The sequence below is a fragment of the Callospermophilus lateralis genome, chromosome 11 (genome assembly GCF_048772815.1).
Source record: "Callospermophilus lateralis isolate mCalLat2 chromosome 11, mCalLat2.hap1, whole genome shotgun sequence".
NCBI classification, from domain to species: domain Eukaryota; kingdom Metazoa; phylum Chordata; class Mammalia; order Rodentia; family Sciuridae; genus Callospermophilus; species Callospermophilus lateralis.
Genome location: NC_135315.1, coordinates 103,178,030 through 103,205,650, shown reverse-complemented (window position 1 = coordinate 103,205,650; position 27,621 = coordinate 103,178,030). Strand labels below are relative to the sequence as shown.

Genomic DNA, 27,621 nt, shown 5'->3' with positions numbered 1-27,621 from the left:
TTAATCTGCATTTAGAATATGCAGGAGGGTGTGTGTATAGGGGACTTGAGCTTCCTTGGAGTTTGGTACCTGCAGGGTGTCCTGGAAGCAATCCCCCAGCTACCAAGGGAAACCATGAATGCAGATTTGTTTGGTGCTCCTTTGGACCTCATTCCCTCTGAGGCCCTGGAGAAGCCTGCCCTGCCTCTTCCAGCTCCTGGTGGTGGCTGTGAGTCCCTGGTGTCCTGGGGCTGTGCAGCCCTGACCCCTGCCTCGATTGTCACATGCAGCTCCTGCATGTTTCTATCTTTCCAAGGGCCTTCCCCTCCCTGCAGTCCGACTGGATGGGCCACCCTAGGGATGCTACCTTAACTTGACCAGCTCCGTGAAGACCCTGTTTCCTGACAACATCCACTCAGGGTGTCAGGTTGGGGTTTCAACACCAGAAGGCCGTGAAATACCAAATGCAGGTGTTGGGCCGGTGAGGCCTGGAGTCCGGGGCCAGGAACCGACTGGCTGTGAGCTTGGGGCTCAGGGGTGAGAGGAGGCCTTTAAAGACACGAGGTTGTGAGTCTAGAGGGCAGAAGCCACGCCAGGCTGAGCCCTGGGTAACTCCATCCAGCAGCAGGGGTGTGAAGAGTCGCAGAAGCAGGAGGAGAATTCAGGAAGGCTGGAGTTCCAGAGTCCAAGGGGAAGGAGTGGGGGTTGGGGGCATAGAAAGTTCTAGACTTAGCAAAACTGGGGGTATTGGCCAAGGCAGCAGTCTGTCCATGAGATAATGCTGGACAGAAGCTTGCCTGTTCTGTTTCCTGTCTCTAGCTGTTTAAACTTGATGTTCAGCCTCTGGGCTTCATCTACCTACTCTGTGTTCTAGAGGCTTTTTTCACTCTCTAAACAGCTGGCCATGTGTCTGCACTTGGGATAGTGCTGGGCATAAAGAGGGGCAACCCACCCTTTCTCCCCTCATGCCATTGTTGACTAGGGTACATGGGCCAAACCGTGGACAGGCAGCAGTTCAACAGCATTGGTCACTGGGGAGGGGCAAGAAGCCTCAGCAAGATGCCACTATCTCCACTGGTGTGGCAAAAGCAAAGGCCACCAACACCAGATTTAGGGGAGAATATGGAGCAAATAAGCAGAGTGGACCCTGGCACGTTGCCACGGGAGTGCATCTTGTATGTCTGTGTTGGAGAGCTGCTCAGCCGTTTATTTAGAAAACACTAGAAAGGCATCTTGACCCTGTGACCCAGTAGGTTTCAGTCCTGGGTATTTACCCAAGAGAAATGGAAGCATCTGTCCAAAGACTTCCAGGAGCGTCCACAGCAGCCTCACCCACACCAGCCTTCAACTGGAGACCAGCCAGCCCCATCTAGAGAAGCAGACCCACTGCCGCGCACGTGGAGGAGCGCTCCTCCGCCGCGGAGACTCCAAGAGCAAAGACCCCAGCAAGGGAGCAAACCCAGCACCGCCCCGTTGCCCTCACAGAACGTTCAGGAGCGTAATAGAAGTCAGAACGTGCGTGGCAGCTTCTGGGGAAGAGGCGCCAAGGGGACCGTTCAGGGACAACAGAAGTTCTGCGTCTTGGTTTGAGGACATACTGTGGCAGTGCTCACGGAGCATTTCAGGCGAGATTGGGCACCTTCAGGGTGGTATGGCCATAGTCTCACCACGCATTTCAGATCTTGCATTTTTATTGTACAGAAATTATACTGTAATCAAGCTACAAAAGCAGGACTGGGGCAGATGTCCCCAGGCACTCTGCAGGGGACATCTGCAGAGGGGCCAGGGGGCCAGTAAGAGGCTGCTGAGGAGAGAGGTCACGTTGGATCTGGTTTTCCCAGAGATTTGGGAAGGCAGGAAGAGGGTGTCCCAGCCAGGGAACCAGGGCACAAGCTGGGGCTGGGGGCTGGTGGAGGCTCGGCCTTGTTAGCCAGTCCCAGCGGCCTGGAGGGAGATGCAGCGACTGCAGAGCTGTTTCCAAGACTGTGTGTGCTTCTTCATGGACTCTGTCTGATTCGGTTTACAACAGCCAGTACAAGCTTTTGCCTTATGATACTTTCTATTTTGTCTCCTTAAAAAAATAAAAGCTACAGATTCTCGTCGACACTGGAAGCAGTAACTTCGCCGTGGCAGGTGCCCCCCATTCCTACGTAGACACCTACTTTGACGCAGAGAGGTAAGCGGTGGGTCCAGAGTGGGCCTGGCTGGGGGGGCACACCACATGAATTGGCATGTAGAATATACTGGAACAAACCAGCCAGAAAACTGACTCACTTTCAGGGTGTGTGTGTGTGCATGTATGTGTACACACGCACATTCGTCATCTGTGCTTGTGTCTGGATGTGTACCTGAACATGCATGTATACACGTAGATGCACATGTATGTATGTGCGTGTTTCACTTCAGGGGAATCCATCACACAATCCCCCTTACGTAGCCTCGGTGCATCCACAGGAGAGTCACCTTATGCATTGTCAAGTGAAACAACTTCTGCACTTACACAGGAGTGCAGAGCTTGTGAGCTGTCAGTGTGCATAGGGAGGTGTGGGCAGAGGAACACCATGGGATAGTGTGGCCATTCAGGCAGGGGCCATTCTAGGCAGGGGTAAGCATGCAAAGCCAGCTCTGCGTTGCCCCGTCGTTCAGAAGGGTTAGGGCACAGTTCACAGGAACATCGCTGTGGGGAGGTATCTGGGGAAAGAAGTCAGTGGCTCATTGGGAAAGAGTGAGGGTGCTGAGCACAAAGCACATGACCTAAGCACTAAGCACTAAGCACTGAGGGGCTCCACGGGGCAGCTATGGGATGGACTTGTGAGAAGGGTGGAGGTCTCTGGAATAGCAGACTGTGCCCAGTGCAGCGGCCACGACTCCTGGCTCCAGAGGACCTCTGAGTGGGTGCAGGGAGGGTCCCCAGTGGCCTCATGTCACTCTCCAGTTCTACAAGAGCCCTGGATCTGGAGTCCCCGCCCTCTGGGCACTTGAAGGTGCTCTAATGCTGTCCACATTTGGACTTCATGTCAGTTTTTGTGAAGCTCAAAGGGAGCAGGCAGAGCAAGCCTGCCGACATGCATAGGGTCACAAACTCCCATAGCCTGAGAACTGCTGGCGGGATTCCCGACGGCGGACCCTTGGCATCTCACTTTCCTTATCCACAGTCTTTATTCCGAGGACTAAAGCCCACATTTAGCTGCCAGAAAACAGGGAAATAAGAGCTCGAGGTTTCTGAGGACCCGGCGACTTAATAAAGTGAGACTTTGGCATGGGAAAGAAAACACCCCCAGAACAGTCCTATGTGGGCTGTGCTGCAGCTCCCCTGAGGGGGACAAATGGCCAGTGACCTGGGTGTGCAGCTGCAGCTGCTGGCTATAGGGGGAGCGGTGGCCAGTGCATGCGGAGCCCCACAGAGCCACAGAACAAAGTGGCACCCCTCAAGGAACTTAGAGCGCAGCACGTGACTCCACATGTTGTAAGATCCCGCCGTTGATATCCTAGGGTACACTAGCTGGCCCGTGATGGCCTGGGGAATGAGAAGATCAGTGTGTGCCAGAAGTTGTGCTGTGACCACGAACACGCAGAGAAGTGGGTGGTGTTTCTCGGTGCGGAAGGGGGCATGGCTGTCCTTTCCCATTCAGACGCAGGTTCATCCAAGTCCTCTGCCCACAAACAGCTCCCACCTCCAGTTGCTCACTCTGGGTGGCCTTGTCATGGGACGGGACGCCAGGGTGCTCCAAACCTCCCATGTTTATCCACATGGCCTGGGAAGTCAAGTAGGCAGCAGCCCACCCACCTTCCTGATTCTGCACAGCAGTCCCGGGCCTTCCGCCCCACACCCTCCTCGTGACAAGTGCTCTGTGTCACCCCAAACGAAAGCAAACAGGAAATATAATTCAACCTGCATACCTAATTCTGCATGGCCCTATGGAGCTCCCACGTGGAACACTCCTAGTCCAAAAATCGGGGATCCTCCAAAGTCCACCAGCTTCTTGAGCACTGACATGATGCTGCAGGTGGAAACGTCCACTCCTGGACTCAGGTGACAGGTCATGGTCAAAACAGGTGCCCCAGAAATACTGTGTAAAATGACTCAGGCTGCATGTCCAAGGTGCAAATAAGTGAACTTTGCTTTTATAGTTGATTCCCATTCCTGAGGTAGCTCATTGTGGGTATGTGAACATTCCAGAATCCAAGACACCCCAAATCTGAAGTTCTTCCAGTAGCTTTATTTTATTTCAGGAAATAAACACCTGTGTGGGTGGGAGGAAGGAAAGGGATGTGTAGTAAGGTAGTCGTTGTCTCTGAAGGTGACCTGTGGTTCGAGCACACTAGGAAACCATGAGGGCAGGGCCTGGAGGCTGTGCAGGGACCACTGTGGCTGCGTATCACCCAGTGTAGACTGACCAGGGCTGATTGAGTAAGACTCCAACCCGCAGCGCAGCTTGGGTTGTTGAAGTGGTTTCTTATGTGGTGAAGAATCCTGGCGAAGTTCAAAGAAAAAGTTATCACCTGCCATCTTATTTACATAGCAGTTAACATCCAACTTCTGTTAAACCCACATAGAAAATATTCAGTGCGTATGTGAAAAGGAGGCACATCTGGGGCTCAGGTGGGTTTTCACCCGTGTGCGTGCTCAGAGGGGCTCAGAACGTGGACAGGGATGAGGGACAAGGGCTTCTAGGATAGCCATTGTGCCTGATGCTGGCCCACCAGTGGCCAAAATGCCCCCAGAGTTTCCACCGCTCTCCCACAGGGGATGGTGTCCTCCTCACTGAGAACCGCTCCTGGTGACAAAGTTGTCCAGCCCTGTGTCCATTCTGAGCAGGTTCTGGTCTGTTCTGCACACTGACCCAGGTTCCCCTGCGCGGGGTGCTCAGGACACAGAGGCAGGAGGAACAAGCCCGAGCAGGTTCACATCCCAAATAAGTTCATTCCTTATCATACATCTGTCGACATCAGTCACAGTAGAGAGACTGGAGAGCCAGGTCGGGCTAGTGTGCACGGTCACTTCCGGGTTTAAACGTGCAGACTTCACACAGTGGTGGTCACTTCTAGACTGAAGGTAGATGGGGTTCTTGGGCAGCTGACAATCGCCAGCTCCACAGAAGTCAGATGGGCTTCTTCACCCAGGCCCCGAGCCAATGCCATTGTCAAGACACCCAGGGGTAAATAACAGTCACCACCGCCAAACCATGCACCGCCCTCCATGCAAGAGCCATGGTTAATCAACCACACAACCGGGCATCCTTCCCCTGGACTCTGCTGCACTCATTGTTCTCATCAGGCCCCGGGAGGCCACATCTGTCTAACCTCCCTGTTGGCTGGTCCAAGTGGATTTTGTGCACACAGCCAGCCTGGTGTTCAGGTGGCAGGTGGGTCCCTTTACCCAACCTAAAGGCTGGGCTTCTCTGGCCATCTGCCCCTGACTTGGTGCAAACTCCTGAGGTGCACACAGCTCCCTGCGTGGCCGAGCCTCCTGCTCATCCCACCAGAGGACGCAGACCTGCCATCGGCTCTCTGACCACTCCAGTTTCTGATTCTGCTTCTCCTCTTGTGAGTAGATAAAAACAGAATAAGAGCACACCCATGTCCAGGGAGAGCCCTGGGCTGCCCCAGTGGTCACTTTGGCCCCTGACCACTGCCTGCCAGCAGGTACTGCTGAGTTTGCTGTGTTCAAAGCTGCACTGCGGCCAGGCCTCCTGCCCTGGTCCTGCCTCTTTTCAGCAGACCGCTCCTCAGCAGGGCTCGAAGGCCACTTCTTTTCTTGACCGAGTCAGACACATGCCTGTCCCAGGCTGGCCTTGCAGGTCAGTCCCTTCTGGGGCTCGTGTTAACCTCGCCTTCTCTTTTTCCAAGCTTCTGGGAGGCATGTGGCCGACACAGATCCATTATTTCAAGATCCCGGTGTTTTCTCTCGATGACTTGCTGCGAGGCTAGCTTGTCCGATGCATTTCCCCGACTTTGGCCTGAGCCTCCGGTGCACCTTCAGCCCTTCTTCAGTGGGAGCACAGAGGGTATTCTCTTCCCTTCTGCGTGTTGGACAAAGGAGTCTTTTCTGAAATGTGGCCCCCCGCGTGGTGAGGTTTCAGTGTGAGCCTCGGCCTCTGATCTTAGCTGTCATAGGGTTTCTGGTTGGGTTTGAGCCTCCGATTCCAGTCCCCAGTCTCTGGGCATTCAGGTTTAATGTCTCCCGAGGCACTCTACAGTAATTGGAGGTTTGGCTTGGCTTTGATTTATGGGATGAGAGGTGGGGCTGCCGTGAGTCATTGGCATAGCTAGTCTCCGTCAGAACTTCTTCCATGGTCGCGAGTGCTCCAGTGAATGACTATGCAGTGGGGAAAGAATTGTGTATTTTTTTTATCTACTTTTTTTTAGCCAATAAAACAGCCTCTGGCCCTTTGGCTTGAGGGAAAGCCAATGTACACACCCCTCGACCCTCTACTGATTTGGTCAGGAAATTAAGTATATATTCCCATTAAAATTTCCTGGCTCCTGGGCTGCATGTGAGCAAAGCCCACAGAGAGGGTGTGGCGAGGAGCCAACTGTTCTCTGTAACTGATTCCTGGAAGTGGGATTCGGGGATTGAAGACAACTTGGTGCCTTCTCTACAGAGGCCAGACTGGACACAGATCAAATGCCTTTCCCTGTAACAGTGACAGATCTGTCTGCCTGATTATTTAGGTGCTTTCCTACACACCTGTGCTTTCCTGGAGGGACTGGCTGTATTAGAGGCCGTGAGTAGTGGTCACTGCTGAGGGGGTGTTGAGGACCCACGAGGCTGGGCAGGCTTGCTGAGCTGCCCTGAACCTCGTGGGTTCCATCTGTTCCTTCTGGTAACTTCCAGACTTACAGAAGAGAGCGAGGGACCTCTGGTCATCTGGGCCAGGCCACCCCGCCCACAGGTGGAATCCAACCCTGAAAAGATCAGGGAGGCTCAGGCAGAACTCTTCAGGAGACCCAGCGCTCCCTGGTGTAGGGGACCCAGAGCCGCCCAAGGATTCAGCTGCCTTGAATCTGCCCTTCTTGCTTCTCTTTTCTGTTTTCTGGAAACGTTGGTGGGCTTCATTTAAAACAATAAGACACTCTGCGGCTCTGCTCTCCTCTCCTCTTCGACTGACCTTGCTTTTTAATCCTGAGTCCCCTGAGCTCTCTTCTCGGAGACAGACTGTCTTCTGAGTTTGGTTCAAAGTGTGTTTGTTGCTGTGACTGGACTTTTTCCTGCCACCCACAGATTGTCCCTGACAGATTGTTGTTTCTTAGCACTGGAATGGACCTTACATATGAGGAGCCCACCCGGCATGCTCTCTGGGTATATTTAATTAATGAACAGAGGGGTTGGCCATTCAGTGCCAAGAATTAGGATGTTAGAAAATTAAGGTAGAAGAATTTTTGTTTAATTTAAAGTTCTGGAAATTCTATGCTTATTATCCATAGAGCTCCTTATGATTCTTCTCCAGGACTCCACTCTTTGAGATTTAGTGAAAGAAACCCAGAGAGAAGGGCTTAGAACTACTCTTCTTTCTCACATTACCTCGAATTGTGTTTCTGCAAGAGCGCCCAGTGATCACATGTAACCTTTTAAGCTTAAATTTACTAATGCTCAATGAAACGAAGGCTCAGTTCTTCAGTCACACTATTGTCACATTCAGTAGCCACGTGTTGCTGCCATGTTGGGCAGTGGCAAAGCAGAACATCACTGTCACCACCGCCGGTTCTGTGCGTTGGCAGAGCAAAGAGGGATTCACCTTCTGAGAAGCCTGTTGCTCAGGGGGATGACTGCTCCTCCACCACTTCAACCTCCTTAGCAAAGCCAGGCCCACTGTGGGCAAGAGCTGTGCCTTTCCATGAGGTTATGGGAACTTAGAATGAGATAATTCGGGGTCTTCAGTATTAGTAGTTCTTTTTTTTTTATGAATCAATCTTTTTTTATTATTTTTTTATTGGTTGTTCAAAACATTACAGAGCTCTTGACATATCATATTTCATACATTAAATTCAAGTGGGTTATGAACTCCCATTTTTACCCCAAATACAGATTGCAGAATCACATCGGTTACACATCCACATTTTTACATAATGCCCTATTAGTAACTGTTGTGTTCTGCTACCTTTCCTATCCTCTACTATCCCCCCTCCCCTCCCCTCCCATCTTCTCTCTCTACCCCATCTACTGTAATTCATTTCTCTCCTTGTTTATTTTCCCATTCCCCTCACAACCTCTTCCATTTCCATGCAATTTCCCTTTTCTCTCCCTTTCCCTCCCACCTCATGTCTCTGCTTAATGTTAATCTTTTCATCCTGCTCTTCCTCCCTGCTCTGTTCTTAGTTGCTCTCATTATATCAAAGAAGACATTTGGCATTTGTTTTTTAGGGATTGGCTAGCTTCACTTAGCATAATCTGCTCTAGTGCCATCCATTTCCCTGCAAATTCCATGATTTTGTCATGTTTTAGTGCTGCGTAATACTCCATGGTGTATAAATGCCACATTTTTTTTTTATCCATTCATCTATTGAAGGGCATCTGGGTTGGTTCCACAGTCTAGCTATTGTGAATTGTGCTGCTATGAACATCGATGTGGCAGTATCCCTGTAGTACGCTCTTTTAAGGTCTTCAGGGAATAGTCCGAGAAGGGCAATAGCTGGGTCAAATGGTGGTTCCATTCCCAGCTTTCCCAGGAATCTCCATACTGCTTTCCAAATTGGCCGCACCAATTTGCAGTCCCACCAGCAAGGTACAAGAGTACTCTTTTCCCCACATCCTCGCCAGCACTTGTTGTTTGACTTCATAATGGCTGCCAATCTTACTGGAGTGAGATGGTATCTTAGGGTGGTTTTGATTTGCATTTCTCTGACTGCTAGAGATGGTGAGCATTTTTTCATGTACTGTTGATTGATTGTATGTCCTCCTCTGAGAAGTGTCTGTTCAGGTCCTTGGCCCATTTGTTGATTGGGTTATTTGTTATCTTATTGTCTAATTTTTTGAGTTCTTTGTATACTCTGGATATCAGGGCTCTGTCTGAAGTGTGAGGAGTAAAAATTTGTTCCCTTGATGTAGGCTCCCTATTTATCTCTCTTATTGTTTCTCTTGCTGAGAAAAAACTTTTTAGATTAAGTAAGTCCCATTTGTTGATTCTTGTTATTAACTCTTGTGCTATGGGTGTCCTATTAAGGAATTTGGAGCCCGACCCCACAATATGTAGATCGGAGCCAACTTTTTCTTCTATCAGACGCAGAGTCTCTGATTTGATATCAAGCTCCTTGATCCATTTTGAGTTAACTTTTGTGCATGGCGAGAGGAGGGGATTCAGTTTCATTTTGTTGCATATGGATTTCCAGTTTTCTATTAGTAGTTCTGTAGGAACATTTTCTAGAAAAAAAATTCTTGAATTTTCTAATAGTAGCTCATAGATTGGAGAAGGTAGCAAGTGATTAGATAATTATAATAATAGCAGCTATTTTGGTTACGTACCTGTCATGTTCTGGGATTTTTTTCTAAATGCTGCATGGTGTTAACTCTTGTAATCCACATAATTAACCCCAGGGGGTCTGATAGGAGGACCCCATGTTTCAGTTGAGGAATCCGAAGCACAGAGAAGTTGAAGAGTTGGCCCAGGTCTGGAGGCTTGTGGGAGGGGCTGAACCTGTACCTGAATCCAGGCACTGTAACTAGCTGCCACTCCCTTTCCTCAAATGACACTGAAATATCCAGAACAATGTCAGGGGCCAGCAATCTGGGCAGGAAACTGTAGAAGACACGCCTAACACCCAGCATCCAGAAGGGCTCAGGTTCCTATCCCAAGGAGTTGTTTATAGACCAGAGGCAGTAAAAACAGGAGGCCACCACACTTGAGACTGTTTGGGGATGATAACTAACATGCTAGCCCAGGGGTTGGCAAACTGTCACTGTTGGGCCCAACCTGACCTGCCGATGCGTTTATAAATCTAAAGTTTTATTGGCACACAGCCACGCAGCCGTTTCCACATATCATGTGGCTGCTTCCACATTACGGTGGCAGAGCTGACTAGCTGTGACAGGCCTCGTGTGCAATGCAGAGCCTGCAACGTTTCTCTGTGGGCTCTTCAATGGACAAAGTGTGCTAACTCCTTTCTAAACCGTGCTCTCGAAGCATTTCAAAGTGTCAGCAGTGGTGTTCCTGACCTTGAGGAATGACCTCAAAATGTCAAAAGGGACTGAATAATTCAAAGTTTTTCTTGGCATTGAACATGACTGTGTGCATGCCCTCCTGTGTGCCTGGCCCATCTGAATTTGCACTGACCCTGGAATTTGGCACTGCACCCATCCTCAGATACTCACACCTAAAGATCCAACTGCACTTTCCATGGCGATTTCTGGTGGGGCAGCCGGGACTCAGGGTGCCCAGCTCTGCTGCCCTCACCCTCTGTCTCTGCGCCTGCCCCTCCTCAGGAGGTGTTCCTCTTACATTAGGGCCACAGTGGAGGGAACTCAAATGGTAAGCTGATATTAAAATTCAACACCCGTCAGAGTTTATTCTCCATCATAAAAGTGAGAATAAATTAAACTGCACTGAAATTTCTTTGCCAGACATTTTTTAAAATAACATTTTTTCCTGATTCTAAAAGTCACATATAGAAGTTGCTGAAGGATTCAACGACAAGAATGGGCATCTCTCCACCAAACCCATTACCCAGAGACAGCCACTGCTAATATTTGACTGTGATAAGTAGTTTTGAATATTTTGCCACAGAAACAAATTTTTCTTTCAACTTAATTTTTCCCTGACACTTAAATGGTAGGAAAAACCATATTTTCATTGCTGCATAATAATCTCTCATACAAATACACCATAGTTTATTGAACTATTTCCTTTTTACTAGGCCTTTGGTTTGTTTCCTATTATAAATAAAACATTGTGACCATCTCCGTTTCCTGTGTACATCCTCAGGGTCAGATTCTCAGAACTGTGATTAACAAATTAAAAATGATCTGGGCTGGGGTTGTGGCTCAGTAGTAGAGCACTTGCCTAGCATGTGTGAGGCACTGGGTTCGAGCCTCAGCACCCCATAAAAACAAATAAATAAAATAAAGAGATTGTGTCCATCTACAACTAAAAATATTTAAAAATGGTTGACATTTGTATAGCGTAAAAGATACATGAAAAATAAACATGTATAAATATGGAATCATGTCATCTCTGACTTAACTTCTTCCTGACCCCAAGCAAGACTGCATTAGCTTCTACATAAAGACACGTTAGCTTGTGTTGATGTTGTGCAGCCTTTTTATTGGGGCAGAGTGGAGTGGAACTGCAGGAAGAAGAGCCCTCTAAGGTGGTTGGTTTGGTGATTTGACACTTGTCTTAGGAACCTGGTCATTTTCTGTCTTGAATGTCCAGATATCTGCCCAGAGTCATTCCTGGGGTTCCTTCCGGTAGCCCAAGAGTTTTCAGACTCATGTGGATACAAGAAGGACTGCAGGGCTGGACACCCAGGACTCTAACGCCCGCTCTCTTCTCCCCAAGAGGGCCTCCCCAAAGCCACAGGACTCCGTGCCCTCATGTAAGTGCCTGGTGTCAGAGAGGCCTCTCTCACCACGAGTCCCTTGCTTTCCCGCCATCTTGGGAAGAAGCTCCAGTTCACTCTCATGCTACCGGAAGTGCGCTGTGCTCACATGCCGAGCGGGTCACTGGCTGATCCTCAAGAGGACGGCATTGCCATCTGTCTTGCCCATCGCCTGCCCCTGTTCATGTTATTGTCAGTAACTGTGGTCCTCAGGGTCCCAGGCTCTTGGTCGTGCCACCATTTAGATATGAGTGTAATCAGCTTTGAGGGTTAGGAGAGCCTTGAGAAGGGCCTGTGACTTCAGGGGCAATGCTGGCTCTGAAGAGGCAGGACCTGGACTCCCAAGAGGGGGCTTGGTCTTTGTCACCTGGGTCATGTGAATCTGAGCCTCAGTCACTGCTGGAAGAGCTGGTAGAGCCTCCTCCTGGGCTGCCAGCACCTCTGTGTCACAGAGCAGCATCCAGTGTCCCTGCGAAGCCAGTGGGCCAGGCAGGTGCCCAGATATGGTGGTGTTCTTGGAGGCTGAAGGGATTCGTGGGTTGGGGTGAGGAGAGGAAGAAGGACACTTGAGGGCTACAGGATAACCCCAGACCCGCCCTTCCACGTGGCACCACACCCTGTCGTCAGAGTGCGACTTGTCACCTGTCAGCACTCTTGATCATGAAGAACTGCTTACAGTGGGCTGCGACGGGGACAGCTGCTTGTCCACAGTGACCACCCTCTCCTCTGTGGGTCAGGGAACCTGGCTCTGTGCATGGAATACAATGGACTTTTCTTTTCCTTCTGCAGGTCCAGCACCTACCGCTTCAAGGGCTTCGAAGTCACTGTGAAGTACACACAGGGCAGCTGGACTGGCTTCATGGGGGAGGATGTGGTCACCATCCCAAAGGGCTTCAATAGTTCGTTTCTTGTCAACATCGCCACTATTTTCAAGTCAGAGAATTTCTTTCTGCCTGGGATCAAATGGAATGGAATACTTGGACTGGCTTATGCCACCCTGGCCAAGGTGAGGCAAATCCAGGGATTTCAGCCATTTATTTAAGTTAATAAACTATGGATGAGAGTCTGAGAACCAGCCATTAAAGGGCTAAGAGACGGGGGACTGCCCCGGAGGGTACCCAGTGAGAATCCCCCCCCCCACTGTTGAAACAGACCAGTGCTCCCACACTCAGGTCCAAGCACTTTTAAATTAAAGGTAAATGGCACACTTCTTGGGAACATCCCTGCAGGATTTAATCATAACATGAACTTTTCTGTTTTTGTTTTTGATTATTTTAGTTCTGATGCTAAAAGGCGTCAGCAGAATCTGAATTGTGTTGATTATGGAGTTGGTTCAGGAGTTTCTACCAAAACAGATTTGAAAGAAAACATGCATGTGTTCAGTTCACACAGGCACATGAACAGGGGGCCTGTGGGGCATCCTGGGGCATCCTGGGACATCAGCAGGTGGAGCTGCCCTCCTGTCCTGCCATCACTCACCCTCTAGGGGAGCCTCCCAGGACACAATTGGAACAGGAACATGTTGAGTTGCCCTGGGGATGGCCAACCCCTCCAAGGAGTCACGAGCCAGGAGATCGGGAACCTCACTCTCAGGGCCATCGTGGCCTTCACATCATGGGGCGGGACAGAATTGGACGTCTGCAAATATTTGTACTCGGGGCCAACCCCCAGGAAATAATGGTGTGCAGAAGAGGGAGGCAGGAAGGCGGATTTCTCCCTGGGAGTGTCACCAGAACAATTGGGACTAGATAGCAGAGGTGTGCCCTGGGCTCCCGGAGACAGGCGGGTCTGCATGGGCTTGCGAAGAGCACAGGGGGCATCTCTTGTGGTGCTGGCCCTGGGCCGCACACCTGGCTTCGTGGTGCAGCCTTAGACATGGAGGCAGAGCTCAGCGTGTGAGAAGGAAGGGTCTTTACCCTGGCAACAGATCCTGTGGGCCCTTGGAGATCCAGAGCGGAAGGCCAGTTTGCCCGCCCTGCGGGACCGTTACTCCTGTTCACATTCATTAGCAAATGGTGTGTGGTGGAGCAGACAGGTTTAGTGGCAACCGGTGACTCCCCAGGGAGAAAGGCTGACCTGGTTCTGGGTGCCTGTCAGGCCCCGGGGAGAGCATCACAAGCCGTTCATTCACTCGAGGTTTGTGTCCTGTGATGCCCACCTCGTGGTCTCCCATGTTAGAGCTGTGGGGGCTAGGTCAGAAAGGCTTGACCCCTCCACTCAGAGCACAGAACCCCGTGTCCTTTCACCCTCTCTGCAGAGCAGCCACAGTACCCTGAGGTGAACGTCTTAGATTGCAGACGGGTAGAAACTTAGTAAATCCCATTTCGCAGACAGTGTGACCTAGGGCAAAACATCTCATCTTTATGTGGCCATTTGGAAATGAAAGATGTGAGCATGATTGATTTTATGCAAATTATTCTAGATGGTAGAGTAAATTTCAATTATCTGCAATTAATAGAGTGTAAAACTTCTGTGAGAACAAACTACTTTGGGGTTTTGGGGGACTACTCAGACCCCCCACATGACCTTTGCTCTCTTCATCTGTGAAATTGCAAGATGACTGACAATTGGCTTCATGCCCCCGAGTTGGAGGAGCCAGTAATAGGAGCTGCAGGGGAAGTGGCCCATCTGGAAGGACCAGCACAGTGGTGTGGGTCAGGCACCCAGTGTTTCTGGAATAGGGTGTCGAGCACTCAGTAGAGGTCACAGTGTATGGTGTCCCCTTGTCAGCCCCAAGTGCTCCCACCAAGGCTGTGTGTGACAGCTACCACTGCACACCCACTAGACTATGTTCCCTTGGGGTTGATCCTGAGCCACTGCCTGTTTTTGAATCCCTTGGGGGATCCTGAGGCAGGGTTCCAGTGGAGAGTGGCTTGGCAGAATGATAGCAGAGCCTTGATCATGTGTCCCCTTAGGTCCCAGAACAGGCCTGGCAGGTGATTGCTATCACAGGCAGGAAACAAAGGCATGACCTGGGTCAGCAGGGTGGAGCCCGGCCTCAGTCCCAGGTGGTGTTGTCCCTGCTGCCTCTGAGGAAGGCAGGCCAGAGTCCACCAGACCCCACCCTCCTGCAGGGACTTTGTGTCCCTGGGCTTGTAGCTCTGCTGCAGGTAGCCAGCTGGCGGCCAGATGTGGGTGGGCTGAGTGAGTGGGAGGCAGAACTCATCCCTCCCGCCTCCAGAACTGCGATGTCAGCTCTGCACTCAGTGAGCCACCCTTCCTGCCGAATGACCACAGGTGTCAGGGGACGCCTTCAGCCTCTGCTCATTGTTGTGATGGCATCCAAAACTGACCCTCCACCCACGAGTGGCTTATCTAGATCCTCCCAGGTGTCTAAACTCAGGTCTGTAGTCAGTGACTTTCTGCTTGGCTGCCTGCTCCCTGGCTCCCTGACGTGGAGCTGTTTGCAGAGTACCCCTCTTCCCTTTGAGACCTTCTGCAGAAATGGGGATGTCTTCTGCACGCGTAGCTCTGAGTGGGGACCAAGGCTGTATGACAACACACAGAGCAAACCAGGCCTGCTGCGGTTTGGCAATGGGAATCACCGGGCTTTGTCTTTTTAGGTCCTTTTCTAATTGCTGCGTTGTAATTGCACCTCAGAGTGGGTTTCCCTGTCACCTCCTCGGGCTGGAGCATAGTTTGGACAGTTTCGCTCCCCAGCACCTCCCCTTCCCCTCAGTCACCAGCCTTTTCAACTCCGGGGCTCACTGACACTCTCCTGATGCTGCCAGAGTCCAGCTGGCCGGGCCTGGGCTGGGGACTCACTGCCTGGTGGACCAGTCACTAGTCACTTGATGTAGGGCAGTTGCTGGGAGGTGGGTCAAGCTTCAGCAGCTGCAGTAGCTCCTAGAGACACTGTTCCCTGCCACCCTCCAGTGTCCAAGGTTAACTCCACTTCCTCCTCGTGACCCATTTCCACGTGGACACACGCCCCACTCTGGAGGCCGTGGTGAGCCATCGGAGGGTGTCTGCGCCACTCCCAGAAGCACTGTCTTCCTTCACAACAGAGCTCTTGCAGAAGGCGCGTGCCACACAGGAGCAAGCGCCACTGGGGGTCTCCACACCTAATCACAAGCATTTTGTGGTTTAGCTGGAAAACTCCAAATTTGAAAGACCAAAAGAACCGTGGACCGCGCTTGGTGTCCACACTGGGCGTCCCTCATCTCCACCACGACTCGTGAAGCCCTGTCCTTCTTTTCACCCTCCTCAGCCATCAAGCTCTCTGAAGACCTTCTTCGATTCCCTGGTGACTCAAGCAAAGATCCCCAATGTCTTCTCCATGCAGATGTGTGGGGCGGGACTGCCAATTGCTGGATCTGGTACCAACGGAGGTAGTCTTGTGGGTATCTTTTAGTCTTAAAGGGATGAAAAAAATCACAAATTTATGGGGTTATTTCAGCTTTACTAAAAACTGGATGAGAAATTTTAGACTCATAGGCACACATAGGTACTGTAGCATTGTGATACTCTTTGTTATAGAATGGATAAGCTTGGGGATTATTTTATCCTTCCTAATCATGCCGCCATCTAGAAATATGCGCCTCCAGATCCCACTCCCTCTGTCCTTATTGACCTTTGAAAGCACAGTGCTTTCAGGGAGAGGAAAGGCACAGAGGAGCCGAGGGGAGGTGGCAGCTGGGTCTACTGTAGGTGGGGGCCATGCACTCCCTGGGAGACAGGAACATGGGCACACAGCACGGGGAGCAAGTGTTTCCTATGGAAACACAATCCAGACTATCAGCCGCACAGATACACTGTAGCCAGAACTTCCCTTGGGGGACCCTGCACGCAGACATCTAGAGTACAGGGGACAGGAAGATGCACAGGAGAGTCCATCTCCGGGAGAGCTGGCCACCCCCTCTGCCCTGACCCTGAGAGGCATGCTCAGCACCCATCCCAGCCACTGTCATCGGCTGATGGTCACCAGCTCCCAATACTCCTGTCTTTGTCTTTTTTTTCTTGTGTAAAGTAAGAGTTGAACTCAGGGTTTCTCTACCACTGAGCTGTGTCCCCAGCTACCCTCCTTTTTATTTTTTGAGACAAGGTTTTTCTAAGTTGCTGAGGTTGGTCTTGAACTTGTGACCCTCCTGTCTCAGTCTCCTGAGTCCCTGGGATTACAGGTGTGCACCACTGTACCCAGCTTCCCAGCGCTTCTTTCCCTGCTCCCAGGGGACAGGGTAGCCTAGCACTTGCAGCCTGATGCTGTGACTGGGGACGCCCCCGTGCTCTGCTTTCCTGGTCCCTGCCCTCCAGGGGACTGGTTGCCATCTGTCAGGGCAGCTAGGTGTCTTATTGCATCTGTTTGGGGTGGGGGTCTCAATGCTGTGAAGCTGGAGTCGTGTGTGCTTTCCTTAGATAAGGACCCCGCCAAGGGGTCTTGGTTACACCAGGGCATGGCTCTGTGTGACCTTGCCGTTGTGGCCCTCAGACATTCCCCATTTAACTTTGAAGCATCAGTATTTGCTTCCCAACATCACAATAAAGAACAAGTGCTAACTCCAGTGAGGCTTCACCTGTGAACGAGTGCTTCTAGGTGGAAATGTTGGCTGTGCTCTTCCTCTTACACCTGTACTTTCCTCCCCAGGTCCTGGGTGGAATTGAACCCAGTCTGTATAAAGGAGACATCTGGTATACCCCCATAAAGGAGGAGTGGTATTATCAGATAGAAATTCTGAAACTGGAAATCGGAGGCCAGAGCCTTAATCTGGACTGCAAAGAGGTGAGCACCCGCCACTCTGTCGGGCCTGTCTGGGGCCTGGGCCTGGTGTGCTTCAGCGTTCACGTCTGGAGCCTGCACAGGAAGTCAGAAGGTGCCTTATGTCACAGGCTAGTTCAGGAGATTCTTATGGGAAAAGACACAGGGCCTTGTGGATGGTACTTTAGTGCATGAATTCCAGCCCCCGAGACCCCCTGGCTTAATGGGGCAAAGCTAGCACAAGGCAGGGAGAGAGGAGCCCAGAGCCAACTATACCCCTCTGCAGTGCCTTGACCTGGGGGTCCCTGACCTCCGCTACAGAGGAGGAAACAAGCAGATTTCTATCAGAATCGGGGACGGAGGGGAAAGAACTCAGCAAAACTGAACCCCCCAAAGCCATGTACTTTATCTGCCCTGTGTGGCCAGGCCCTGCCCTCGAGAGCGGTCCCCACCCGCTGAGCTCACAGCTCCTGCTCAAGGAAGAGCCTGCCTGCTGGGTCACGAGGTAGGCGCTACGGGCCCAGGGACACACAGCTGTGACTCTGCGAGGCACCCTCTCACTGCTCTGTGGCTTTTTTCGGGGCACGTGTGACATCATGAGCGCTGTGGCCTTTCAGCATGGCCTGTGAAAGACCCCGTGGCTCCTGTGCTCCTGCCCACCAGCTCCCTGCCCTTCACCACCACCTTCCTCCACCCATGCTCACGTGCAGACTCCCCGGGACCAAGGCTCACACACCTGTGTTTTGTTGTGACAGTGTTTCAGCCCCAGCCCTAAATCTGTGTTCATGTCAGAGGCACTTATTCACACTTCACAATTCACCGATGGACCCATATGCGGGCCTGTGTGTGTGTGTGTGTGTGTGTGTGTGTGAGAGAGAGAGAGAGAGAGAGAGAGAGAGAGAGAGCACACAGCGCCTATCTTGAGGCTGGATTCCTAGGCCTGGGCTCTATCCTGCATGCCCTACAGGACTGTCATGTATTCACTCTTCATACAGGTACAAAAATATATAGTTTTAGGAGCAAGCAGAGTTGACTTTCACATTAGTTTTTAAACTGAAAATAAGCGTGTTTGAAAATAATATTAAAAAGTCAGTTCATTTCATTTTCTCCAAATTCTTCACTCCTCCTGCTCACTTCCATGACCTCACTGGCATGTTTGGCCATGGGAGTCACAGACTTGTGTAAAGTAGGAGGGTGGAATTGCCATGCCTCCTCCTTTCCCAGGCAGCTTCACTCAGCTGGGTCCCTAGTGGATGTAGTGGCCTATCTCTGGTTGGCCCACTGATCCCCTTTCTCCTCTGTCACATCAAGAATGTGACAGTGGGGACAGGGCTGGCTGCCGCATGTGTGTGTGTGTGTGTGTGTAAGTTTCCCATCACAGTAACTGAGGTAAACAACTTAAAAAGAGGAAAGGTTGATTTTGACTCACAGGTTGGAGATTCCAGTTCATGACTGACTGCCCTGTTGCTTCCAGGCCTGTGGGGATGCAGCACATTATGGTGGGAGTATTTAACAGAGGAAGCTGGGAAGCAGGGTGCCAGGAAGAGACCAGGCTCCCACAATCCCCTGCAAGGTCACGCCCCAGTCACCTGTGCCTCCTGCAAGTGCCATCTCTTAAACTTCCCATCACCTGCCAAGGGCACCTGGGGCTGGAGTCCCAGCCTTTCACAGGTGGGCCTCGGGGCACTCCAGAGGCAAACAACAGCAGTGCCCACCACGGGTGTCCTGTCCTGTCAGTCTCCTCTCAAATGCGAACATGGCAAGCTATGGGGGGTGGTCCTCCTTGCCCACGAGTAGGTAATAGAAAGTTGATCTGTGCAGCTTGCAGATGTGGCCTTAATAAGTCACGTCAGCCTCTAAAGTAAGGGGTTCCCTCTGTGCTGGGTCGGGGGTCCTGGGAGAGGGCATGGGGCCGCTCCATGTGGCAGGTCCAGCCATGCTGGTGGGAGTGTGCCCTGATGCAGATGCCCCCTCCCTTCTAGTACAACGCGGACAAGGCCATCGTGGACAGCGGCACCACACTGCTGCGCCTGCCCCAGAAGGTATTCGACGCGGTGGTGGAGGCTGTGGCCCGCACGTCCATGGTGAGTCCCGCACGTCCATGGTGAGTCCCGCGGGCTCTTGCAGTGCCAGGAGCTCTGGGGCTGGAAGCAGAGCCCCACCACACCAGGAAGTGTCCCAGGCTAAGGGCCTCGGGGGGGACAGGTGTGCGGTGGTGGCCGTGGGCGCTCCGTGAGGATCAGGGACAAGGTGGCACCCGAGCCAAGATTTGGAGGACTGCCAGGCTCCAGCCCTCGCAGGAGTCAGGAATCCAGGGGGCAGCAACACCCATAAGGGCCCTGAGGGTCACAGTAGGGTTTCTCTCTTCTAAGGGGCTGCCACCTACCACCGTGTGGCCTGGGGCAGTTTCGGTCCCTCTCTGTGTTTTGGTTGCCTTATCTGCAAAGTGAAGGGGTCCAGTGGCCACCCGGCTGGGGCTGAAGGCCAAGTCGCTACCGCTGCATAAGCCCAGTGCTCATGCTCAAGAGCGCTCTGTGAGTCTGAGCAGCTTTTACGATTATTATTTCATCGTTAGCAACACCCCCAAGGGACTGAAGTCCCTGCCACTCTGTCCACATGAAATGCTGTTTGTGCTCGTAGGCATCTGGCGAGGGGACCAGGCAAGCCGGGCACTGTTTCCTGTTGACGCGCGAGACTGCTCCCTGTTTCTCACGGGATCTTGTTTTGTCTAGATTCCAGAATTTTCTGACGGGTTCTGGAGCGGGGCCCAGCTGGCGTGCTGGGCGAATTCTGAAACGCCTTGGTCCTACTTCCCTAAGATCTCCATCTACCTGAGGGAGGAGAACTCCAGCCGATCCTTCCGCATCACCATCCTGCCTCAGGTACCTACGCGAACCTCTGCTGCCTCTGTGCTTCCTACAGTAAGGAGCAGAACCAGGGGCTCTGTGCAGAGGCCCGTGAATTACAGGTGCCACACTCCCCACTGGACAGCCTTCTCCCCCAGGCACACACTGGTGCTGAGCCCACAGGTCTGCTGGTCTCCGCCATGCTGGCTCACCTGTCTCTGGTTGGTAGCGGGCGCTGGGCTTCCTTGGCCCCAGAACAGGGGGCTGGAGGGTAGCCTTAAGCATAGTCTGGGGGCCAGGTGGGCAACATGATGTGTCCACGTGTCTCTCTGCATTCCATACCTGACTTTGACATTGCAACTGGGTTCTAAGGAGAGGATCCCTGCTGTGACCCCTGACCTCTGGGCTCAGAACTGTCAGCCCTCTCCTCCGCAGTACCCTCCAAAGGACCCCAAGGTCATCAGATTCCGGGGCTGGGAATAGAGAAGCCCCTCATAGTAGGAGGAGCCACGGAGACACATTGTGGAGGGTGGCCATGAAGAAGGGTAGCACTTTTGTAACATGTACCCCACACCATTTTATTCAGCCATGGAGGCATTATCATTTTTCACTATGATTCCAGTAGCCGCAGACAGAGTCCTTTGTCTTGAGTGCCTGAGCAGACAGCATCCCTCAACCCCTCCCCAGACCACAGCCCTAGCCCAGATCCTCTCACCACCAGCTCCCCAGCAGGCTGCGTCCTCCTCTGCAGCCGATTCCCACCATCCCCGACCCCCATGGGGTGCCTCAGCCTCTCCCATCTCCTGGCCTGAGTTCCACCGGCGCCCGTCCTGGGAGCCCATCCCTCCTCCTCCGTGTGTGCAGATCCCTCCCGTCTTCTAAGACCCAGCTCAGACAAGCCCTGCTTTTGTTGAGACTCGCTGAACAGAATCACCCGTTTGTGAACTTGCCCTTCAAACGCATGCTGCGTGTTTGCCAGTCCACTCCTCTGGGGTGGGGTCATCTATTTAGGATGTATTCTGTGCTGTTTCCTCTTTCCTTTTGCCTTCTGTTTTCTTTGTGAAAGTCATCTGATGTCTCCTCTCTGTTGGTTATTAATTCCTGGGGGATGAAGATGGGCACCTTGAGGTTCAGAGACAGCCTTCCTCTGGACACTGGCAGGCAGCAGAGGGAAGGTGCTTCCTGCTGACACAGGAGTGGGTCCCAGTTGTGATCTGTGTATGGGAGATAGAGCTGGGACTGGAGAATCGGGAGGGGCTGACTTCTGAAGGAGAGAGCAATACCACTTGTTCCTGTGTTCAGGTCCCGGGGTCCTGGGAGGGGGGGACAGAAAGCCACAGGAGAGCAGCTCAGCTGAGGACACACAGGCCAGGCATGGGGGCTCAAGTGACACCGTCAGCACCACCCTTGAATCCCGAGTAACTTGGAGCGGGTGGCTCGGCCCTTCTTTCTCACTGTGAAGGAGAGGGAGTAACGCCAACCAAAGACGTTTCCAGATAACCTTGAATGAGCACCCTGCATAGACGGCTGTTAGAAAGATTGATTTTCAGCATCTTTAAAATAATGTGTTGTTTATAACAACTGGTCAGTCAAACTGCAATACGTGGACACTGTCTCATCCATGTGGTTTGCCCTGCCCAGCCAGCCCCTGTACTGACACCCAGGGCATCCTCAGGGCTTCTTGCCACAAAGGTCCAGGGTGGGGCTCTCAGGCCTCAGCAATCACAGGCAGGCAGATGACCACGAGTGCAGCAGAGTCAGGTTATAGCTAGGATATGTGTGCAAATAGGGCAGAATCAATCTTGCTATTATGTATAATCATAATGCACCAATAAAATTTAAAAAAAATAATAGCATACTTTAGTGTCAACCGACAGGGCGATTCTGATTTTTTTTTTTAACATGACCTTAAAAATGTACTTACTTTCCGCCTAAATACCACTAGTTTTTCTATTTGTGCTATTTTAGTTTAGGGCAGACAGTTTATTCTGAGATCCAGCAAGACTGAAGCTTCCCAACATATTACAAGATGTATGGCTTGGAAAAATCTACTGGGACATACACAGAAAGGACTGAGTAAAAGATCCAAGTTCGGTTTGCCCAGTGTTAGGGTGCTGCTTGGTCGCATCTATAGATCAGTGTCCTTGGACTCAGGTCAGGCTCGGCACCATCGTTCACTCAACACAGTCACAGAGTCACCCTTTGCCAAGGTGGTGACATCCAGGGAGGAGCTGTGGTTCCTGTGGCCCTGAGCCAGGGTCTGCAGACAGACAGTCCAACAATGACAGGGCCATACTGCAGGGACGGTTCCCCAGAACAGCAGCCACGGGATGTCCACCTACAGAAGACCCTGAAGACAGTCACCTCCTGCCTCAGGGCCTTTGCTCACCTTCCCTGAACATGGGAAGTGCAGTGAGGCCCCTCTTTCCATGTTGGTCTGATCAGACAGACAGACAGACTCCTTCTGTAAGCACGTGCCTGCGTAAGCCACAGGTGGCGTGTGTGTGTCCTCGTGTTTCTGTCCCTTTCAATAAGCATGGATGTCACTATGCTTTTGATCTTGTCTCCTGGGTGGCAGGGACTGTGCTGCCATCTGTCTCTCTGTGGCTCCCCTTCACCATGGGGGCCTCCGAGCCTGCGGTGACCGTCACTGTTTTGTGACACCATCCGACTGGTGCCGTTTCTTCTTCTTCCCCCTCCCCTTCCGCCACAGCTTTACATCCAGCCCATGATGGAGGCTGGCCTGAACTACGAGTGCTACCGATTCGGCATCTCCTCCTCCACCAACGCGCTGGTGATCGGTGCCACCGTGATGGAAGGCTTCTACGTGGTCTTCGACAGAGCGCAGAAGAGGGTGGGCTTTGCTGCCAGCCCGTGCGCAGGTGAGCGCTCCTCATGTTCAGAGGGCACTTGGTGTAAGGGCACCAGCTGGGAAGCAGGGCTGCAGGGCAGGTCAAGCCTGTCCTCGGTCACCAGGTCTCACCCAGAGAACAGAATGGGTGGCGGGGTTGTTGGGAAGATGCAGTGAGATAATCCATGTCCCGTGTTAGTTCGCCCTGTGCTCAGCACAGGGCAAGTGCTCAATAACCGTGAGTCACTATCATTACCTCTCAGGTCAGGTGAGAGTGGCCATGCACCCAGAATACATATCCTCCCTGGGGCCTTGGTGTCGAGTCCCAAGGTTTAGTGTTTTATTTTTGGGGTGCTGCCTGTGAAGCCCAGGGCCTCAACTTGCTAAGCCCATGCTCTGCCACTGAACCACATGCACCCAGGCCCTGAATTACAGGTCTTTGACGGTTAAAGGAACATAAAGAAGAACATTCATATTCAAGCTGTGTATATTCTTCCTTCAACACAATCCTCATTGTGAAATACGAAATAAATACCTATCATTGCTTTTTCTCAAAATCCTAAAATAATAAGACCAAGGAGCCCATTTTTCTTGTGAAACTTATTTGAAGGGTGGTGTGGGGCAACCCAGCGAGTTGCTCTGCAGAGTCTAGCTTGAGGAATGGCAGGTCTTCCTGTGAAAGCTGAGCAGGCTGCTCTGATGGGGAGTTCAGGCAGCACCTGGCTTTAGGGTGGATGGGGCACTAGCGGCTAGCAGTCCAGGCTGGCCAGGAGGAGGCCAGCCAAAGGAGCCAGCACGCAGTTGAGCTGCCAGAAACTCATGGAGGGACAGTCTGCCCAGGTAGGTGGCCAGGATGGCTGCAGTGTATCAGACCTGGAGTTCAAAGGCTGAAAAAATCGGGGCTGCTTTGGCCTTGGAGTCAGAGACAGAGTGAAATGCTGATGTTGTGCTACTTAGATGCCAAAGGAGAGAGGAATGGTAGATCCCTGGGGTTGAACCACAACTGACAACAGAGAGGAGCAGAAGAGGCAAAGACGGGCTCAGAGTGAAGTACGAGATCTCTGTGTTGTGCAAGGAAAGGGAATTTGACTTGATGGGGAAAAGCCTTAATCATGAGACAGAGCTGAGGGACAGGGAGGGATGCTGGACCGGCCCCCAGGGAGCCTCATAGGCACCTTCACTCTGTTCCAGTTTAGCTGAAAAACGTGGAGAGGCCAGGAAGGTAAATGCCACATGTACAGCTGAGTTGCTAGGGAGGGAGTTTGGGTTTTAATACCTAAACCATAGTCTGAACCTGGTCACTAGAGCAGGGGAGTGGTTCTTCCCATCCTCTGACAGCACACCAGTGTTTCTCAAAGTGCCCAACAATTTGGGGAATGGAAGAAGAGCAATATTTTTTAAAAAAATTTTTAAGTTGTAGATGGATACAATCTTTATTTATGTATTTTTCTGTGGTGCTGAGGATCAAACCCAGTGCCTCATGTGCCTCAATGTGTATGAGGCAGGTGCTCTACCCCAGCCCCAAGAAGAGCGTATTAAAAGGAAAAGCTACCTCTGGACTGATAGGCCAGCTCATATTCTGTATGATAAACCCCCAGCCCAGGACATGTGGGTACCTGGCGGGGCACCTTGCTAGGTGTCAACGCACACTCAATCGACTTGGTGCAGGTGAGCAGACCTGAAGTCTTCAAGATTGGCCATGTTTTCCACCCTTGAGATCAGACGTCCACTTTTCCATGTGCATTAACTTCTGCCTGTTAGGCTGTCACTGAGTGAGTGTCGCTGAGTGTGGGGGTGAGTGGGACCACACGGCCTGAAATGCCACCATATTTTCCAACTGTGAATGATTTACTTCTTTTTGACTGAGGGGATCTTAAGAACTAAAGCAGTTTTGCACACCATTTCTGTTCTCTCGTTAAATACCTACCATTAAAGTAGGGGATACTAGGCAACAGCTGTCCTCACATCCACTTTGCTGAATACCTCGGAGTGGAGCGGTGGTGAGTTTCCCAAGTGAATTGCTGTTGGAAATGGCTTAATATGGAGTGTCTCTGGGCAGGACCACATTGTTTCCTGCTTTTCTCCTGAATTATTTGTTAGGTGCTCTTACATAAGATTTTTGGTGTTATTGCTTTTTTAAAGTGGATTGAAGGCTTTGGCACTTAAACATTTGATTATGCTGGCTGTGGGAATATACCCTGATGTATGTCCCCTCTTCAATGCAAATTACTTAGCCATTAAAGTAATTGCATCCCTCAGGGCTGCAATTAAAGGAGCTGTTGGTGCTCTATAGACCTCTAATAAATGGAATGGTTATCCTGCCTTTCCTTTTTAAAATCCTTCATTTTTAATTATAAAATGTTGAAGGAGTAGATAGATGTTTTAAATGTCAGAAAATGACAGTGTCTGTGGGGGATTAGCCCTGGACCGCTGGAGGATGCCACAGTCCGTGGGCACTCCAGTCCCTAGGTGTACCGTTGCCCAGAACCTGAACACACACTCTCGTATGTTTATGGAGAGATAAGAATCAACAAATTCTTTCAAAATATTACCACAGGTTAGAATTTACTCAAGGAAAAAAGACGATTTCCTTTCCATGATCAATCCAATATAATCTCATAAAACACTCTCAGCAAAGTTATCAAATTAATAAAGGGATTTTTTATGTTCTTTTCTTCCTTATCTTTGCCCATGTTTCATTTCCCATTCTCATTTATTTTGCTTTCTCAGATATATCCTTTTCCAGGACTGATTTATCTATCTAGGTTTGATTCGTAGAAATAAAAAATTAATATTATTATAAAATTATTCTTGTATTCTTTACATTATTCATTTAAATACTAATTTTGTTTAACTTAACTGATTAGAAAAAAGTATATGTATAGTATGTATAAGGTGAGGATAAATTTTAGATATATTGTAATGAATTCCAGTATACTTTTCATCCTAAATATAATTTAATAAATGTATAGTAAATATGGACACAGTAAAAGAAAAACTATCTACAAGGTGTGAAGAAAAATAATTTTGAGTGAAAATACAATTCAGTCTGCTTTCAGCCTTGTGGACAATTGTCTATTTAGCATGTGTTTTGTCTCCTTTCTTTATTTCAATTTACTAACAAACACAATTTTAGAATTAAAAAAATGATGATTATGCTTCTTATAAATATTGAAATGAGAAGAATTTATAAGGGACTCAGAGAACCATTTATGCTTCTGTCACGAGGAGCCATGTCTGACCCTTCTAAATTTGTTTTACCTTTCTATAGCTCTTCTGAAAGTACAACTTCTTTTTTTTTTCTATTTCAGAAACTCAAGATCACCTTGACAATGATTGCCCCATTTGAACCATTTGAGAAAGAACAACAGAGCAATTTTGCCAAGGACTAAAAAGTTTCAAATGGACTGAGATACTGATCCCAGACAGCCAAATGACCATTAAAACAGAGATGGGCATTTGTGGAATATGAAACTAATTTGAGAAATGTGTATTCTGACATTATTTTATTACACAAGCAGTCATATAAGCTCTGCATTTCCTTGTAGATATGGGGAAAAGTTATTCTTGCCATAGAAATGAAATGACAGTTAAAGAGGGAAACTCATTTATATAGATTTTCAAATGACTGTGATAAAACCAACAATATCAAATTGATATAAGTGGGGAAATGATGAGTGCAGGAAACCATTTAGCATCTGACCCTTGCCCCTCTGATCCTCTCAGAGACATTAGAAATTGACACAAAATCAAGCAAATATGAAGCAGGGAAGAATTTTAAAAAATGTTTACAAGCTACACCACGTGTAAATCCAAGAGAGAGTATAGAAATGTCACCATTCTTAAAATCATACTTGTTAAAATATTTTAAATGATTTGGTACAATTTTCACTCAGCATTGCATTAAATAAAGGATAGTGTCCTTTAACTTTATAGATGTAATTCTGCAGCAGTTTGGCTGAATGCAGTAGTCCCTGAATGTAGCTCACAGAATCAGGGCTCTAACTCTATCTCTATCTATATATTTCCATACTTAATACAGTTAAATATTTAATTTGATTTAACATAGCACTCAGAAAAAATATATCATCACAATATTAAGGCTGAATATTCCTATGTATGAATAAATTAAAATATTAACCTCAAGTTTTATTTTGTGACCTAGAACAAGTCACTGTTAGAAAAAGAAATCCTAGGGAATTGTAGAGGGCTTTAACAAATCATTAAATAATCCATGTGAATTTGATTTGCCAAGAATCAAACTTTTTTATTATTCTTACATTCTTATAACATAATAGTTCAATACAAAATTGAAAATCTGAACATGAAAATCTACATATACTCTTGCTCTCAAATTTTTATTAGTTTTTTGATTAAATGTTCAATTCTACTGGTATAATTTCAAAAGTCTATATAGTCTATACTTGGCTGTGAAAACTCATTTGTAATGTGTTCTTCATAAGTTTAAAATAGTTTTTGATCCTCTTTATCAGTACTTACCCTATTTTAAAAAAGAAAGTGAAGTTGCTTTTGAAATTGTATCTATACAATTCTTGCAAGTTATACAATAATCCTAGTACATTTCAGGGATGCCACTTTATTATTTTTTGGTAATCATTTTCAAAGTCTGCAGTATCTTCCCTTGGAGGCTATGCAAATTTTTGTTAGATATAAGCCTTCTCATTTTTTATTTCAGAAAGTCACCATAACCCATC

General features: G+C 49.8%; 1 protein-coding gene across 1 annotated transcript; it reads left to right on the top strand.

The window, feature by feature from the left end:
* Positions 1-114: 114 nt before the first annotated feature.
* LOC143387422 (beta-secretase 2-like) lies at positions 115-26,298 on the top strand. The gene is made up of 11 exons (XM_076841852.2): positions 115-208; positions 399-460; positions 2,067-2,155; positions 12,304-12,520; positions 15,725-15,853; positions 17,099-17,233; positions 19,192-19,293; positions 19,942-20,091; positions 22,769-22,937; positions 23,170-23,174; positions 26,218-26,298. Exons 1-11 carry the CDS (start codon positions 115-117, stop codon positions 26,296-26,298), a joined length of 1,233 nt encoding a protein of 410 aa, XP_076697967.2.
* Positions 26,299-27,621: the final 1,323 nt, after the last annotated feature.

What these genes read in the sequence shown, in the direction of transcription:
- LOC143387422 (XM_076841852.2), top strand. Translation starts at nt 115, where the DNA reads ATGAATGCAGATTTGTTTGGTGCTCCTTTGGACCTCATTCCCTCTGAG. An exon ending in CAAATGCAGGTGTTGGGCCG is followed by an intron (nt 461 to 2,066) that starts GTGAGGCCTGGA and finishes AAAAAATAAAAG; the next exon opens with CTACAGATTCTCGTCGACAC. An exon ending in TTAATCTGGACTGCAAAGAG is followed by an intron (nt 17,234 to 19,191) that starts GTGAGCACCCGC and finishes CCTCCCTTCTAG; the next exon opens with TACAACGCGGACAAGGCCAT.